The sequence below is a fragment of the Lutra lutra genome, chromosome 18 (genome assembly GCF_902655055.1).
Source record: "Lutra lutra chromosome 18, mLutLut1.2, whole genome shotgun sequence".
Taxonomy (NCBI): domain Eukaryota; kingdom Metazoa; phylum Chordata; class Mammalia; order Carnivora; family Mustelidae; genus Lutra; species Lutra lutra.
The window spans coordinates 3844671-3860882 of record NC_062295.1 but is presented as its reverse complement, the minus strand read 5'-3'; the positions used below and the strand labels follow the sequence as shown (position 1 = coordinate 3860882).

Here is a 16212-nt window from a genome sequence, read left to right as displayed (position 1 = left end):
CCCGGGACTTGGGGACCTGGGGGCCTGATGCTGACCACAAAGGCAGCTCTCACTCTCCTTCCTTCAGCACACATGGATCCAGGCCCACCAAGGGGCCAGGACTGCTCAGCACTTGAGGTCGGCCATGCCCCAGGTGGATACAGTTTCTGGGGCTTGTGGTCTAGCAGGGGACAACATCTCAGCTAGTGTCAGGCTCCGGACCAACCAGACCACCCGACACCCACTACCAGATGTGTCCTTGCAGCAATCCTGAACGGGCTATTCCCATTCTCCCCACACACAGATAGGAAAGGCGCCACCTGGAGAAGTCTAGCAACCAGCTCAAGTCACACACCTGATGTACCCATTTCCTGTTGCCACCAGAACATATCACCCCTGCACTTAGCGGCTTCAAACAATCCAAATTTATTGCCTCACGGTTCTGGAGGTCAGAGTCTGAAACAACAGCGGGGCTGTGTTCCTTCTGAAAGCTCTAGAAGACAATCTGTTCCTTGCTTTTGCTAGCTCCTAGCAGGTAGTCTCTGCTTCCATCCTCATTTTCTCCGGCCCTGACCCTTCTGACCTCCCTTTGACGAGGACCCCTGTGATGACATCGGCCCACAGGATGACCTCACGATCAGAATATCGTCTGCAAAGTCCCTTCTGCCGGGTAAGTTAACATATTTGCTCCGAGGTTCCAAGGATTAGGATGAAAACCTCTTTGGCGGGGGCATGATCCTGCCGGCCGTACCCAGAGTGAGCAGAGAAGCCAGAACTGGGACCCAGGCACTCAGACCCCAGAGCCCTTGACCGCCATATTCTAGGGTCTCCTGCCCTGGGTCCCTACAATCCCTCCATCCCATTCCGACGTCTCTGAGCCCTGTTGCAAGAGGCAGGGTCATTTTGAAGCAAGCAGAGTGTTATTGCCAAAGGAGAGGCAGGGCTGTGGCCACTGTGGAAAGCAGTCAGGTAGTGCCTCAAAAGGTCACGTGCTGGTGATAGCAAACGCCCAGCTATTCCGCTCCCAGGTATAGACCCAAGACAACTGCAAACAGGTTCTCAAAGACTTGGGCACAAATGTTCACAGCGGCACTCATCCCGAGAGCCAAAAGGTGGGAACAGCCCACGTGATCTGTCCATACTGGGCCCTTCCTCAGCCACACAGAAAAATGAAGTCCTAACACCTGCCACAAAACGGATGCCCCTCAAAGACCTGCCACACGGTGAGAGAAGCCAGACTCAAAGGGCCACACAGAGTGGGGTTCTGTTTCCGGGAGACGTCCAGAACAGGCACATCCAAGGACTAGCGCTAGCCAGGGTCTGGGGAACTCGGGGGTGGGGTGGGGAAGGGAGGGAGTGTTTAGTGCTGATGGCATGTCCTTTAGGGTGATGAACATGTCCAGGAACAGGACAGGGGTGGTGGCATTATGACATTGTGAATGCACTCAATTCTGGTCTGCCACTTATCTGCTTGAAAGAAAGAACGGATAACGGTGGGGGAGGGGGTGCCTGAGTGGCTCAGTCGGTCGAGCATCCGACTTCTTGGTTTTGGTTCAAGGCATGATCTTGGGGTCCTGGGATTGAGCCCCAAGTTGGGGTCTGTGCTCAGCAGGGAATCTCCTTGAAGATTCTCTCCCTGTGATCCTCCCCCACCCCACTGTCTCTCTCTAATACTTAAATAAATCTTTTTTAAAAAATTTTATTTATTTGACAGAGAGAGAGACAATAAGAGAGGGAAACAGGCAAGAGGAGTGGGAGAGGGAGAAGCAGGCTTCCCGCAGAGCAGGGAGCCCGATGCAGGGCTCAATCCCAGGACCCCAGGACCATGATCTGAGCCCAAGACAGACGTTTAAGGACTGAGACACCCAGGTACTCTGTAAATAAATCTTTTAAAAAAAGAACAGATAGGGGTGCCTGGGTGGCTCAGTGGGTTAAGCCTCTGCCTTTGCCTCAAGTCATGGTCTCAGGGTCCTGGGATTGAGTCCCGCATCAGGCTCTCTGCTCAGCAGGGATCCTCCCCCACTCCACCTGCTGCTCTGCCTACTTGTGATCTCTCTCTCTGTGTCAATAAATAAATAAAATATTTTTTTAAAAAAGAACAGATAATGTTTAATTTTATGTGAATTTTACCTATTTACTTATTTTTTTAAAAACGATTTTATTTATTTATTAACAGAGAGAGATCACAAGTAAGCAGAGAGAGGGAAGCAAGTCTCCTCGCCGAGCAGAGAGCCCGACTCGGGGCACAATCCCAGGACTCTGAAATCATGACCTGAGCCAAAGGCAGAGGCTTAACCCACTGAGCCACCCAGATGCCCCTACTTACTTATTTTTAAGTAGGCTCTACACCCGACATGGGGTTGAATTCACAGCCCGAGCCCAAGAGTTGCACACTTTATTGACTGAGCCAGCCAAGAGCCCCTTTACCTCAAATTTTTTTTTAAGATTTTGTTTATTTATTTAACAGAGAGGGAGACAGGGAGAGAAGGAACACAAGCAGGGAGAGCGGGAGAGGGAGATTTTATTTATTTATTTGACAGACAGAGATCACAAGTAGGCAGAGAGGCAGCCAGAGAGAGGAGGAAGCAGGCTCCCCGCCGAGCAGAAAGCCCGATGTGGGGCTCGATCCCAGGACCCTGGGATCATGACCTGAGCTAAAGGCAGAGGCTTTAACCCACTGAGCCACCCAGGCGCCCTACCTCAATTTTTAAAAAGAGGGAAGCACTGGGGCTCTTGGGTGGCTCATTTGGTTGATCATCTGACTCTTGATTTCAACTCAAGTCATAATCTCAGGGTTGTGAGATTGAGCCCCAAAGTGAGCTCCATGCCCTGCCTCGGGCTCTGTGCTTAGTATAGAATCTGCTTCAGATTCTCTCCTCTGCCCCTGCTCCCTGGGGTCCGCAGCTGTGGCCCCTGTCTCCCCACCATTTGGCCGGGCTGGGTGGGCAAGAGGCCTTCTGTCCACTCCTCTCCCCACTGACCCTTAGACTTCCCATCCAGACCCTTGTTTCTTGTTTTTCATTCCCATTATGAAAGTACGACCTCCCCATGGTGGGGGTGGGGAGGTAAGACCTTTTCATTAAAGAAAATCTGGGACATTCTAAGCTGTTAAAAAACAAAAAACCGGGACGCCTGGGTGGCTCAGTTGGTTAAGCAGCTGCCTTCGGCTCAGGTCGTGATCCCAGCGTCCTGGGATCGAGTCCCACATCGGGCTCCTTGCTCATCAGGGAGCCTGCTTCTCCCTCTGCCTCTGCCTGCCATTCTGTCTGCCTGTGCTTGCTCTCTCTCCTGCTCTCTCTCTGACAAATAAATAAATAAAATCTTTAAAAAAAAAAAAAAAAACCCATGAGAGCCCCCAGACCCAAGCAGAGCAATGACGGAGGGGGTCATGTGGCAGGACATATTTCACGTGGGTTAGACTTGGATCCTGCTCCCAGCCCTTACTGCCCACCGGTGTGTGACCTTGGGGCACAATCCCTGATCTTCTTTGCCTCAGTATCCTTTTCTGTAAAATGGGTGTATACTTAGCATCCCCCTTCTAGTCTTAAGATTTAACGGAATAATCTGCATTAACACTTCTTAGCCCGATGAGACGCTCTAGAAACACACACTAGATGGCCGTGTGGTACTCACCCAAATAGTGGGTGTGATTCCCCCCCAGTCTTCTGTTCTTCGTATACCTCTGGGCTCAGTGGCCAGGCTCACACTGCTCAGATCACTTTACCCTGGGCTTTTCGCAGTCCGCATAGCCAAGGACACCTTGCAGGTGACTGCTGCTTTCCGCAAACCTGATCATCTCCCTTGCAGTGAGAGTGGCCACCCACTGAGCCTTGCTCCCCAACACAAATTGTTCAGAACCCTGCTGCCACTCACATGTGATTTTTTGGCAGGGGGAGGGGTGTTCTCTCCAGAGTGGCTTACTTCCTTAAGGGACATTTCCAGAGGCCAGATCTCCTCCTGCTCAGGGCCAGTCCAGCAGTCCCCAGTACTGTTCAGTTGTCCACACATAACATTCTCATTTGCTTTGAGGAGGAAGCCAGGCTCCTGTATCCCTCCAGAGCTGGGGACTGATGGCTTGAGAGATTTCTCTGCTCCAGGCCAGGTTCTGCCCAGTCCTCCCGCCACAGGCCCTGCCCAGCCTCAAGTCGTGAAGTTGAAGTTTGAGCCTCTGCCTTATAGATGTGTAGAAGGTGGGAGAGCAGAAGGGTCTGGGTACAAAGGGACAGAAGCTAGCTGGGGCTCAGGACAGTGGAGGTGAGTTGGACTGGGGCAGACTTGGTGAGTTCCCGTAGGCAGAGCAGGGTCAGCAGGCCGCTTCCTGCTTTTGTAAATACTTTTAAGGCCACACAGCCACACCCTTTGCCTGTCCGTGGCTGCTTTCCCGCTCAGACAACGGGGCTGAAGGGTACATGCCATAGAGATGTTATGACGCGCAGGCTTTCAGAGAAGATGTTTGCCAGCACCACCGAGGACTGCTCACACGCCAGGAAACAGGTGGGAAAGAACTGAGCCAGGTGGATTTGGTATAAGAAACATCTTATCAGGGACACTTTAGGGAGGGGTGAGGACTACGGCAAACTAAGAGTTCGTGGCCCAGCTACAGAGGGCAGCTCATCAGCTGTGGGCTGGGCCAGAATCACCAGCGCTTTCATTCTCGAAGACACACTGGAATTCTAGATGTTCCTGTGAACAAGAAAAGAGGCGTTAGAAGGTGAGAACATGGACTCAGATCCCACCCACCCTACCACTTCCTCACTAGGTGACCTTGAACACCTGGTTCAGACCCTCTCTGTAAACTGGAGGGAGTAACAGCGCCGGCTCCAGAGGGCCCCCAGAGCAACATATGCACAGACTACGTTTGGGGCGACTGTTTCCTACATCAGTCTTTGGATTTTCAGTGCTAGCACCAGCAGTGGACAGACCGAAGAGGACACACAGATGTTCTGCTTTCCGGCTATGGATCACAGGTTGGCTTTTCCCAGCAGAGGGGTTAAGGGATATGAATTTGGAAGTCAGAGGGACCAGCTGAAGCCCGCTTAGCCCAGTTAGGTGACCTTGGGTGAGGGAACTGCCCAGAGGCCCTGGGCTCTGTCTATGTAACAGGAGGGGGGTGTCGCAGTAAGGATTTAGGGTAGTTTTCAGAAAGGACCTTGGAGGATCTTACCTGTCCCTGCCTTCAGCTCCCTGCTGTAGAGGAGCCCCCCACCCCCCACTCCCTTGAGGGGAAAGGGGTGGAGCTCAGATTCTTCAGTTAACTGTCACCCTGTCCCGTCTCCCTCACCACACTCAACCAGGGTCTGCCAGGACAGAACAGCCCCCTGAAGCTCCCTCAGAGTCCCAAGGTGATCAGGTGCCACACAAAAGCTGCTTCTTGCTTTCTCTCTGTCCCCACGGGTCCAGACCCTGGGCTTTGCCAGGCTGGTCACATTCTGCAGGAGGTGGTGGGGAGTAGCCGAGCACGCATCCTGCCTGGACCATGGGTGGGGGCGGGAAGAAGCTGGGGGAGGGGGTTGGTGGGAGAGGAACAGATTCATGGGCTTGTGCATCTCAGGGAAGGGTTCAGCCTCCCCCTGAAAGGCAGCTCCTCCAGGAACCTCACCCCAAGGCCCTTGAGCCAAGCAGATGTGGAGGATGGGTAGATTACGGGGTATCATGTGTGGGGGGTGCCTGGCAACAGAGCTCAGGAGCCAGAGTCCAGAAATGAGAATTCAGGGGTCCCCCTCTGGGGCCCCAGTGACCCCCTTCTTCCCACCCACCTGGATGACAGGCATTGCTGTGTCCTTGGCCCCATGGAACCCATGAGGCAGTCCCCCTCCCCCTGCTCATCGAGACCCTCCAGCCCCAGGACCCTACCCTGCGAGATGCTTGGCTACGTGGGCATTGATGCCGTGCTGGACCAACTGAAGATCAAGGCCATGAAGATGGGGTTTGAGTTCAACATCATGGTAGTGGGTGAGTGAGGGGCGGGGACTCACAGGACAGACCAATGAGTGCAACCTTTTGGGCCCTGGGCACATCACTTCACCTCTCTGAGCATCAGTCTCCCTATCCGTAAAGGGCCTGATGATGGTCCCTCTTACCGGGTGTCATAGTTGAAGATCTAGAAACCCTGAGGCATTAAAAGACAAGAATTACCCAGAAAGCCCCAGTCAAACCCAAACCGAGCAATGAAAGGGGAGGCTGTGGCAGGAAGTGGTGAACACCTAGACCCAGATCCTGGTCCCAGACCTTAACACCTACCAGTGGGTGAGCTTGTGCACTGTCCCCGACCCCTCTCTGCCCCCTTTCCTCATCCGGCTTAGCACAGGGCCTGGCGTTCAGGAGGTTCTCCGGAACTGCCTTTTTATATATGCAAAATTGATTTTGTAGGCCAAAACTACAATTTTAACAAAACAAGCTACAACAGAACATAAAAGGTTGGAGCATGTAGCACCCATGAAGAGTACTATTCTAAAGCACTGCTGTCCAATAGAACTATAACATGAGCTATGTACCATCATTTTTTAAATTTCTGGTAGCTACCTTTAAAGAAGTGAAGAGAAACAGGAGAAATCAATTATAACCACTTATTTTATGTAACCCAGACTATTCCAAAACGCTATCGTGACCTGACATGTAATTCACATAATAAATGATCCATGAGACATTTTGCATTCTTTTTGGCAAACCCAGGGCTGCAAAATCTGGTTTGCATTTGCCGCGGATCACACAGCTCAATTCTGTTTTGCCGTATTGCTGGCGGCAGAAGCCAAGTGTGACTCCCAGATAGGATAGCTCATCCCTAAGGACCATGTCCATTAGCTACACAAAGGTGTGTCCTTGTGAAGCAAGGTGCTCCCTCCTGCAAGGTGTGGTCCGCAGAGTTTGAGAAGCCCCCAGAGCAGGGAGAATGGACTGTCTACAACAACAGACAGTCTGGGTATATCTCACCAAATAGCATCAAGCGAAAGGAGCCAGGCAGGAGAGCACACACTGTGTGATTCCCTAAGACAAGGGGAAGCAGAACCGCGCCCCGCTGTCGAAAGTCAGGGCAGTAAGCAGTTGTCCCTGGGGTCTTGGGGCTTATAGCTACTGAGATGGGGCGTGAGTGGGCTTGTGGGGAGCTGTGTGCTCCATCTCTACTTCCATGAGCTGTTCAATTTGTGAAATGTGTTAAACTGCCCATCAGCTTGAATGGATAAACACAATGTGGTCCGTTCCTGTGATGGAACATTATTCAGCCATGGGAAAGAACAAAGGCCCCACAGCTGGTATGACATGGATGAACCCTGAAAATGGGATATTTAGGGGAAGAAGCCAAACACAAAAGGACAAATATTGCATGATTCCATTTGTAGGAAATGACCAGAATAGGTAAATTCACAGAGACAGAAAGCAGATTCGTGGTTGCCAAGGGTGACCATGGGGGGGGAACAGGGAGGGACTGCCAATGACTGTAGGGTTTCTTGGGGAGCAATACAAATGATTTGTTTTAGGGTTTTTTTGCAAATTTTTTTGCAAGTGTTTGTTTATGTTAAAAAACAAAAAAACAAACACAAAATTCAGGGATGCCTGGGTGGCACAGTTGGTCATGTGTCCAACTCTTGATCTCAGCTCAGGTCTTGATCTCAAGGTCATGAGTTCAAGCCCCACATTGGACTCCATGCTGGGCATGGAGCCTACTTCAACCTACTTCAAATATTTCTTTTTTTTTTTTTAAGATTTTATTTATTTATTTGACAGAGATCACAAGTAGGCAGAGAGGCAGGCAGAGAGAGAGAGAAAGAGGAGGAAGCAGGCTCCCTGCCGAGCAGAGAGCCTGATGCAGGGCTTGATCCCAGGACCCTGGGATCATGACCTGAGCCAAAGGCAGAGGCTTAACCCACTGAGCCACCCAGGCACCCCAGAGCCTACTTCAAATAAAGAAAAATGTTTAAATTCAACCTAGTCAGTTGGAAGGTCTAACTGGCTTTATTACATGGTTCATGAGTAGGGCAGCATCCCATCCAACAAGTAGAGGGGAGCTCCACGGGGCTGTGCTGTAAGGCTTTGGGGCTGTTGTTGTGTCATTGTTGTTCTGGAAGGTTTTTATAAGAAATGCGGAGGGGGCGGTGCAAGGAAAATTAGCAAAAGGAAAGGATTGTTCCAGGCAAGGCTGCTTTCTCTTAGGGGACAAGCCAGGGTCCCAGGTGGTTTACCTCCCTTTCCTTTGGGGGATGGAGAGCCCCATGTGACCAAACCTCATTGATGTTGGCCAGAAAATCCCTGACCTACGAGTTAACACCACATTTCCGGGGGTCGACTGGGTGGCTCAGTCGGTTAAGCCCCACGACGCAGGTTATTTTTCACAGGAGCTAGACAGAGGTGATGGGTGCACAACACTGGGAATGTACTAAATACCACTGAATTATTCACTTTAAGTGACTAATGGTTCTTTTTTTTTTTATCGTATGAATTTTGCCTCAATAAGAAGGGGGGTTAACATTGAGGGGGACCCTGACGATACTACCCACTCCTCTGTATGTTATGCTTACAAAACAGTTCACTTTCTAAAACTATTTAAGAGCCTGAGAAGCACTGCCTCAAAGTCCACCATCATTGCTGTCCCCCGGTTACCCCCAGGGCAGAGCGGGCTGGGCAAGTCCACAATGGTGAACACCCTCTTCAAGTCCAAGATATGGAAGTCCACCGCGCTGGACCTGGAGACGCCTATACCCCAGACGCTGAAGCTGCAGTCGGTGACACACAGTGAGTGGCCCCCCACCCTCCTCCCCACCCTGCTCCACTCTACCCCCGCCAGTCTTGCTCCACTCTGTTCTCCCCACACAGTCATCGAGGAGAAGGGCGTGAAGCTCAAGCTGACCGTGACCGACACTCCCGGCTTCGGGGACCAGATCAACAATGACAAGTGGTGAGTCCTCGGGAGTGGGGGCCGAGCCCTGGCGGTCTCTGCCCCTGCCCCTCTGGTCTCTGGGAAACAGCCGAGCCCTGAAGCAACCTAACCTGGCTGTGGCATCGTTGAGTCTCAGTTTGTTTGTCTGTATAATGGGTGTGTGCAACCATCCCTCCAAGACTGAAGGGAGTTAAGTACAGAAATGTCAGAGCTTGCTGGCTAGCATACAAAATAGTAGCTCAGTCAGGGTTATGGTATAGCAGTGGTTAGAAGCCCACACCACCAGAACTGCCAGGTTAGACCACTTTCCAGCCATGTAACCTGGAACTGCTCATGGAAGCTCTCCATGCCTCAGTTTCCTTCTTTGTCACTTGGGGATGTTGACACCCACCTTGCAGAGTGCTTCTAAGCTCTCGATGAGACCCCAACCCCGTGACAGTGGTTGGTCACACACACACACACGCACACACACACACACACACACACACACTCAGTACTGGCTACATAATCTGGGGGACCCAGTGAGATGAAAATGTGGGGCTCCTTGTTCAAAAAAGTATGAAGAATCATAAAACCACCACTACACAACATTCAGCCAAGTGCAGGCCCTCTGAAGCAGAGATGGTGAGACTGCTCCTTCTGTGCTCCTGAGAAGCCAGGCCTGCACAGGGTGCCTCGGAGAGCACGTCCTGTGTGCCAGGTCTGTTCTAGACTCAGGGACACGGCAATGAACAAAACAGATGAACATCTTCTTCAACCTGAAATTTACATTGTCGTGGAGCAGTGGGGCAGTGAGCACAGTAAATCAGTTATACACGGGGTGAGCCTCAGCTCTGTCATCCAGGCAGGACAGCTCTGAAAGTGGAAAGGGTCAGGAGCAGTCAGAGAATTGCAGTTTTAAGCAGAATGATCAAGCAAGGCCTCCCGGATAATGAAACACGGTAGACTGCCAGGAGATGCGAGAACGAGCCGTGTGCTAACACGGGGGAGAGTGTTCAAGGCACAGTGGCACTTGCACAGGCCCTGTGGTGGGTTTGTTGCCAGAAGGCTGGTATAGCTGGCGGTTTGTGAGTGGCAGGGCGAGGAGGAGGAGAGGGCAGGCAGGAAACTGCAGTGGGATGGCGTGGGGCCTGCTAGTGCAATGTAAGGCGTTTGGCTATCCTTGAGCCACTGCAGGGTGGACAGAAAAGGGATATGCTCCCACTCCTATTCGTAAAAGGATCTTTGGGGTTCTGTGTTGACAATAGCCCAACCAGGGCAGAAGGGACAAAGGGAGAGGACACAAGGAGATCCTTGTGGCAATGAACTGGGCTGTGACAATTTAGCTCTTTCAGTATCACACCCTGCAAAGTGTAAGTGCTCATATTGTCCCCATTTCAGGAGCAGAGAAGCTGAGGCCCCAGCTTGAGCATGGCAGGGGGCCTCTCTGATGATTCCAGGGAGTAGGAGGAGGGTACCTGGGTAACCAAGGGCCTTGGGTTGTACAGGACTGAAAGTCCTGCGTCCTGGGCTGACCAGGGCCATTGGGCTTCCTAGCAGGGGAATGGGGTGGGGCTTCCAGGGGCAGGGCTCTGAGATTAGTCTGTCTGCGGCCCCAGCTGGGACCCCATCCTCGGCTACATCAACCAACAGTATGAGCAGTATCTGCAGGAGGAGATCCTCATCACCCGCCAGCGTCATATCCCCGACACCCGGGTGCACTGCTGCGTGTACTTCGTGCCACCCACGGGGCACTGGTGAGGTCGTTGGGCCTGCTGGGGGAGGGCCCCTGCCCAGGACGGAGAGGAGGAGGAGGAGGTGGAGGAAAAAGAGTCCCTGGGGTGGGCTGGGGGCTGCCACCCCCACTCATACTCATCACTGCCATCACCCCCACTGGAGCAGCCTGCGGCCCCTGGACATTGAGTTCCTACAGCGGCTGTCCCAGACCGTGAACGTGGTGCCCGTGATTGCCCGGGCTGACAGCCTGACCATTGAGGAGCGAGAGAGCTTCAGGCGCAGGGTGATCTGGGCATCCAGGGTGATGGGGTCGGTGGGGGCAAGGAGGAGGCAGAGTACACAGGATGAGATGAGGTCACCTGCATCCCCAGATCCAGCACAACCTGAGGACCCACTGCATCGAGGTGTACCCGCAGAAATGCTTCGATGAGGACATCAATGACAGGATCCTCAACAGCAAGATCCGGGTAGGAGGCCCTGACAGGGTGGGCAGGCTGGCATGACCAAGACTGGGTGATTTTCTTTCCACTCATCCTTCCCATGTGCAGATTCATCTCTCTCTACAGCTCAGGGCTGGGCGGGGAGGCACATACTCCTAGCAGGTCTGAACGTCCATATATCCACAGACTCAAAAGGTGACCAAGAAATGGGTCATAGCAACCACCCACAGAACGGGAGAAAATGCTTGCAAATGATGTATGTGATAGGGACTTGTAAAGAACTCTTACAAATCAACAGTATAAGATAAATACCCACTTTAGAAATGGGCAAAAGTTTTTTGTTTTTTGTTTTTTTATGTAGGCTCCACACCCAGTGTGGAGCCCGATGCAGGGCTTGAACTCACAACCCTGAGATCAAGGCCTGAGCTGAGATCAAGAGTTGGTTGCTTCACCGACTGAGCCACCCGGGCACCCCTAGGCAAAGGTTTTGAACGGACATTCCCCCAAAGAATTTGAACAGATGGCTGAGAGGCACACGAAGAGATGTCTGTTCGGTAACACCTGTCATAAGGGAAACGCAAATCAAAACCACAAGATACCACTTCACACCCACTAAGCCGTCCGCGATCAAAAACGACAGGCAATCCCGAGTGCTGGTGAGGATGTGGACAAGTTGAACTTGCACACGCCGCTGGCGCTGGCGGGAAGGCCAAACAGAACATAATGTGGCAGTCCCTCCAAAGGTTAAACTCTAAGTTAGCAGAGTACCCAGCGGCAGTCCCACTCTGGAGAGAAAATGAAAACCTATGTTCACATAAAAACGTGTACACGGATGTTCCTGACGGAAACACTTGCCATAGGCCAAGAGTGGACATAATGCACGTGTCTTACTTATGAACGGAGAAGCACACGTGGTGTGTTCACACAATGGAATATTCTTCAGACTTAAAAAGAAAAGAAAACCTCGCACAACGTGGATAGACCAGGAAAGCACAAAACTAACTGGAAGGAGCAAGACCACAAAAGGATAAACATGACGGGACTCCGTTCCAAAATGTCCCGAACAGAGAAATCCCACAAAGACAGAAAGTAGGTTAGTGGTTGTTGCCAGGGGGTGGGGGTTGGGAGGGGAATGGGGAGTGACTGCTAATGGGAGTAGGGTTTCATTTCAGCGCAGTGCAAGTGCTCTGGAATTAGATGGTAGGGATGGGGGCACAGTCTTGTGAACTGTACCTGTAAAGATGCTGAACCTTTAAGAGGGTGAATTTTATGGTACAGGAATTCTATCTCAGTAAAGCTGTTCCAAAAAAGGAGCGGGGGGAGGGGGAGAGTAGCTAATATCTTCTTTTTCCCCAAATCAAGTGAATTAGGACTCCAAACCCCCACCTTGCTGTCCTTGCGGTGCATCTAATGTCTGTCTGTCTGGATCGTTCAAAGGACCCTGGTAAGGCCTGGGATTCATCATCCATCATCCATCACCCTAGACTTGACTCCCTCCCCAGGGGACCCTATCTAGCCTGCAGGGCAGCGGTCCTACACAGTCTCAAGGCCAGTTGCCTTTGTACAGTAAACAACCCGCACATCTGCACATGGAGGCCCTCCTTCCCAGCTGGTACCCAGTGTCCCCATACATTCCAATGAACAGGAGTTCCTCTGAAACACTAAGAGAGCCTCGACCTCCACCACAATCTGGTTTCTGCCCCAAGGCCAGTGAAGGCAGCAGCCTGGCCACAGCTGGAATGGAACCGGAAGTACAAGAAGAACAAACCTGACATCTCAGTAAATCACCCAGACACCAAACATTCATTGAGGGTTTGCCACAGGTTGGTGCCTAATAAGTGTGCAACAGATAGCTTGCTGCTGTTAGCGTCCGTGTTGTTCCTCATTACAAATTAACTCTCGGAAAAATAAAAAAACAAAGCCCTGGACAGCACTTTGCAGTTTATGGATGCGAGTCTTCTCCACTTCTGACCACGAGCAAGTGAACAACTAGAATTTTCAGCAGGGCTTGGGAAACGTATTTTTTTTTTTAAGATTTTATTTATTTATTTGACAGAGATCACAAGTAGCAGAGAGGCAGGCAGAGCAAGAGGGGGAAGCAGGGTTCCTGCCGAGCAGAGAGCCCAATGTGGGGCTCCATCCCAGGACCCTGAGATCATGACCTGAGCTGAAGGCAGAGGCTTAACCCACTGAGCCACCCAGGCACCCCCAAACGTCTTTTTTTGTGTGTGTGAGGGGCCCGAGATCATGATAAAGGTATTAGACTCTGTGGGCCACGCCGTCCCTGCACAGCCCCCACCGTCTGCTATGGCAGCAGGAAAGTAGCCTGGACTGGAGTAGATGACTGGATGGGCCGCGTGCCAACAGACTTTCCACGTGGAAAAACAGGCGTGGCTGAATCTGGGTCGCTCACTGTAGGTTGCCAAACCCTGGGTTACAAACCTGTGTCTTTTAACCCTCACGGTAACTGATGAAGATGGTCGCAGCTCCTGTTTCCCGGGTAAGAGATGGGCCATCCGCAAGATTATGTTATTACTGTGGCCTTGGGTAAACTTCCCAAACATTCACAAAGCCTGTGTATGTGCTGTTCTGACTCCCCCTTGACAGATGAGGAAACCGAGCCATTGATGAGATTTTGTACCTGGTGACTTTTTTTTTTTTTTAAGATCTTATTTTTAAGTTATTTGTTCACCCAATGTGGGCCTTGAACTCCCCAACCCCCAGATCCAGAGTTACAGACTCCACCGAGCCAGCCAGATGCCCCGTGTCTTTTTTTTTTTTTTTAAGATTTTATTTATTTCACAGAGAGAGGACAAGTAGGCAGAGAGGCAGGCAGAGAGTGAGAGAGAGAGAGGAGGAAGCAGGCTCCTCACTGAGCAGAGAGCCCGATGCGGGACTCGATCCCAGGACCCTGAGATCATGACCTGAGCCGAAGGCAGAGGCTTAACCCACTGAGCCACCCAGGCGCCCTGCCCCGTGTCTTTTGCCCTGTAGATCTCTGTGCTGCTTCTACCACTTTCTCTCTCTACAGAGGACAGTGTGCCTTTCCCACAGTGACTTCTCTCCCCACCTCCCAGGCAAGGCCAACCCTTCTGTTTAATCTCCTGCAGGACCGGATCCCCTTTGCTGTGGTGGGGGCTGACCGAGAGCACCTGGTGAATGGGAGGTGTGTCCTGGGCCGGAAGACCAAGTGGGGCATCGTTGAAGGTCAGTGCGGGGAACTGGCAGAGAATGTAGGTGAGGGGGTCATCCTACTGCCTTTGGCACCTTCAGCCCCTATCCCAGGGCCCAGAGTGGGCAAGCCCACAGTCAGGAAACAGACAGACCTGGGATCAAGTCCCTCTTTGCAGCTGGGAGGCCTCGGGCAAGTTCCCCGACTCTCTGAGCCTCAGTTTCCTCACAGTAAAGTGGACATGATGACAACATCAACGTCATAGCCAGTTGCTTTGGTGCAGTAGATGAACTACATCTGCACATGGAAGGTGGTGGGACAGGCCAGGCCACTGCTTTGCACAATGGCCAGCACCCAGAAGATACCCTAGGCACTCACCAGAATTTACTGTGGGCCTACTGCGTGCCAGGCAGACTATATTTGGTTCCTGAGGGGATACAATGAAAGGAGGACTGGCAGGGTTCTTGCCCTCATAGAGCTGATGAGACGATGAGACAAAGTGGGGTGGGAGACAGGGCTGCCTGAGGGAGCAGAGGGAGGCCTCCCTGGGGTGGAGACTGGGAAGTGAAGGAGGAGGAGCCAGGGCCTGAGCCTGCAATTTTCCAATATAATTACTAAAAGGATGTAATATACACTGTATATATGGTATATAATGTAATGTAGTAATGTAGTAATTATTAAGGATACAATAACGGTTAGTGGATTCATTGATTCAACTCTTTTAGGAACCACCAGTACCAGGCACTGGGGAACAAAGCAATGAATGAACGAATGAATGGGAGGTGGGATAAGACAGTGAGAAATGTGGGGGAAGGGTTGCAGTGGATAATGGGGGTACACAGCATAAAGCGGGCGATTACTCAGTACGCACTGAGGGCAGAGCAGGCAGGGCAGGGCCAGCGCTCCATGTCCTGTCTTGCAGTGGAGAACCTGGCGCACTGTGAGTTTCCCCTCCTGAGAGATCTGCTCATCCGGTGAGGACCGGGGAGCCCGGCAGGGGGACTGCGGGGACCCCAGGGGGAAGCTGTAGCAGGGCCTGGGCTGAACCGCTGCCCATCTCTCAGCTCCCACCTCCAAGACCTAAAGGACGTCACCCACAACGTCCACTATGAGAACTACCGTGTCTGCAGACTGAATGAGAGCCACCAGCTGCCTCGTGGGCCTGGTTGGGTGAACCTGACCCCAACCCCTGGGGGGCCCCCGGCTACCCTCCAGACATCGAAGGTGCGCCAGCAGGCCCAGGATGACTCTGAAGATGACGAGGAGTGCTGAGCACCAGGGCGCCCAGGCCTCGGGGCTCCCAGTGTCCTCGGCAGCCCCCAACACACGCCCATATACTAGAGCATGTATTAAAGGTGGACATTGCTTTTTATGAAAAGCTGTGCTTGGAAAACAAAAGACATCCTGTAGATGATTTCTTTGAGCTATCATCAGATAAAAGCATGGTTCTTCTTCTTTTTCTTTTTTTTTTTAAATAACGGTATGAGACCCCAGGCCCTTTGGGGAGTCCTGAAGACCTGGGAGCATGTACCTTGGACCACAAGCCCCTTTGCCCCAGAACCAGAGCCAAGTTCCAAATCAGGCTCTGCCGTGGTCTGCCAACCCTCCTTCCCCGCACAGGGCCGGACCCTGCGTCATAAATGCTTAAAAAGTCCCCATCTTCAGCTATCTTCCCCAAACTCCCCTTCCTGTCTTCCTCTTTGCCCTGCCCAGGCAGACCAGCATGAGGAGAAGACTGTTGTCTCAGCTCAAGCAGGGGGAGGAAATCCATTCTTTCTCTGCCTTTTTGCTCCTTTAGAGCCCTCAACAGGTTGAGTAATGCCCACCCACAGCGGGGAGGGGCAATCCTCTTTACTCAGTCTACCAAATCAAATGCCAGTCTCTTCTGGAGACACCCTCACAAATGCACCCAGAAATAAGATCTTGCCAGCTGTCTGGCCATCCTTTGGTCCGGGTAAGTAGACACTGAAAACTAACCATCCCACGAACTGGAAGTTGCCTCCTCCACAATGCCCTCCATGACTTCCCCAGGC

General features: G+C 52.0%; 1 protein-coding gene across 2 annotated transcripts; it reads left to right on the top strand.

Annotated features, from left to right (window-relative positions):
- The first annotated feature begins 457 nt into the window (after positions 1–457).
- Positions 458–15594, top strand: SEPTIN12 (septin 12). 2 transcript variants are annotated; one of them, XM_047713239.1, is made up of 10 exons: positions 458–649; positions 5747–5931; positions 8581–8706; positions 8788–8869; positions 10450–10587; positions 10733–10850; positions 10939–11034; positions 14118–14214; positions 15102–15153; positions 15244–15594. In XM_047713239.1, exons 2-10 carry the CDS (start codon positions 5769–5771, stop codon positions 15449–15451), a joined length of 1080 nt encoding a protein of 359 aa, XP_047569195.1. In that variant the 5' UTR covers positions 458–649; positions 5747–5768; the 3' UTR covers positions 15452–15594. The 2 variants fall into 2 exon arrangements, with proteins under 2 accessions (XP_047569195.1, XP_047569194.1); XM_047713238.1 differs by lacking the exon at positions 458–649 and adding an exon at positions 5221–5329.
- Positions 15595–16212: the final 618 nt, after the last annotated feature.

Bases quoted from the DNA above. Each gene is read 5' to 3' on its own strand.
- SEPTIN12 (XM_047713239.1), top strand. From the start codon at position 5,769: ATGGAACCCATGAGGCAGTCCCCCTCCCCCTGCTCATCGAGACCCTCC. The intron at 10,851-10,938 runs GTGATCTGGGCA...CTGCATCCCCAG, and splicing joins GAGAGAGCTTCAGGCGCAGG to ATCCAGCACAACCTGAGGAC. The intron at 14,215-15,101 runs GTCAGTGCGGGG...CCTGTCTTGCAG, and splicing joins CAAGTGGGGCATCGTTGAAG to TGGAGAACCTGGCGCACTGT.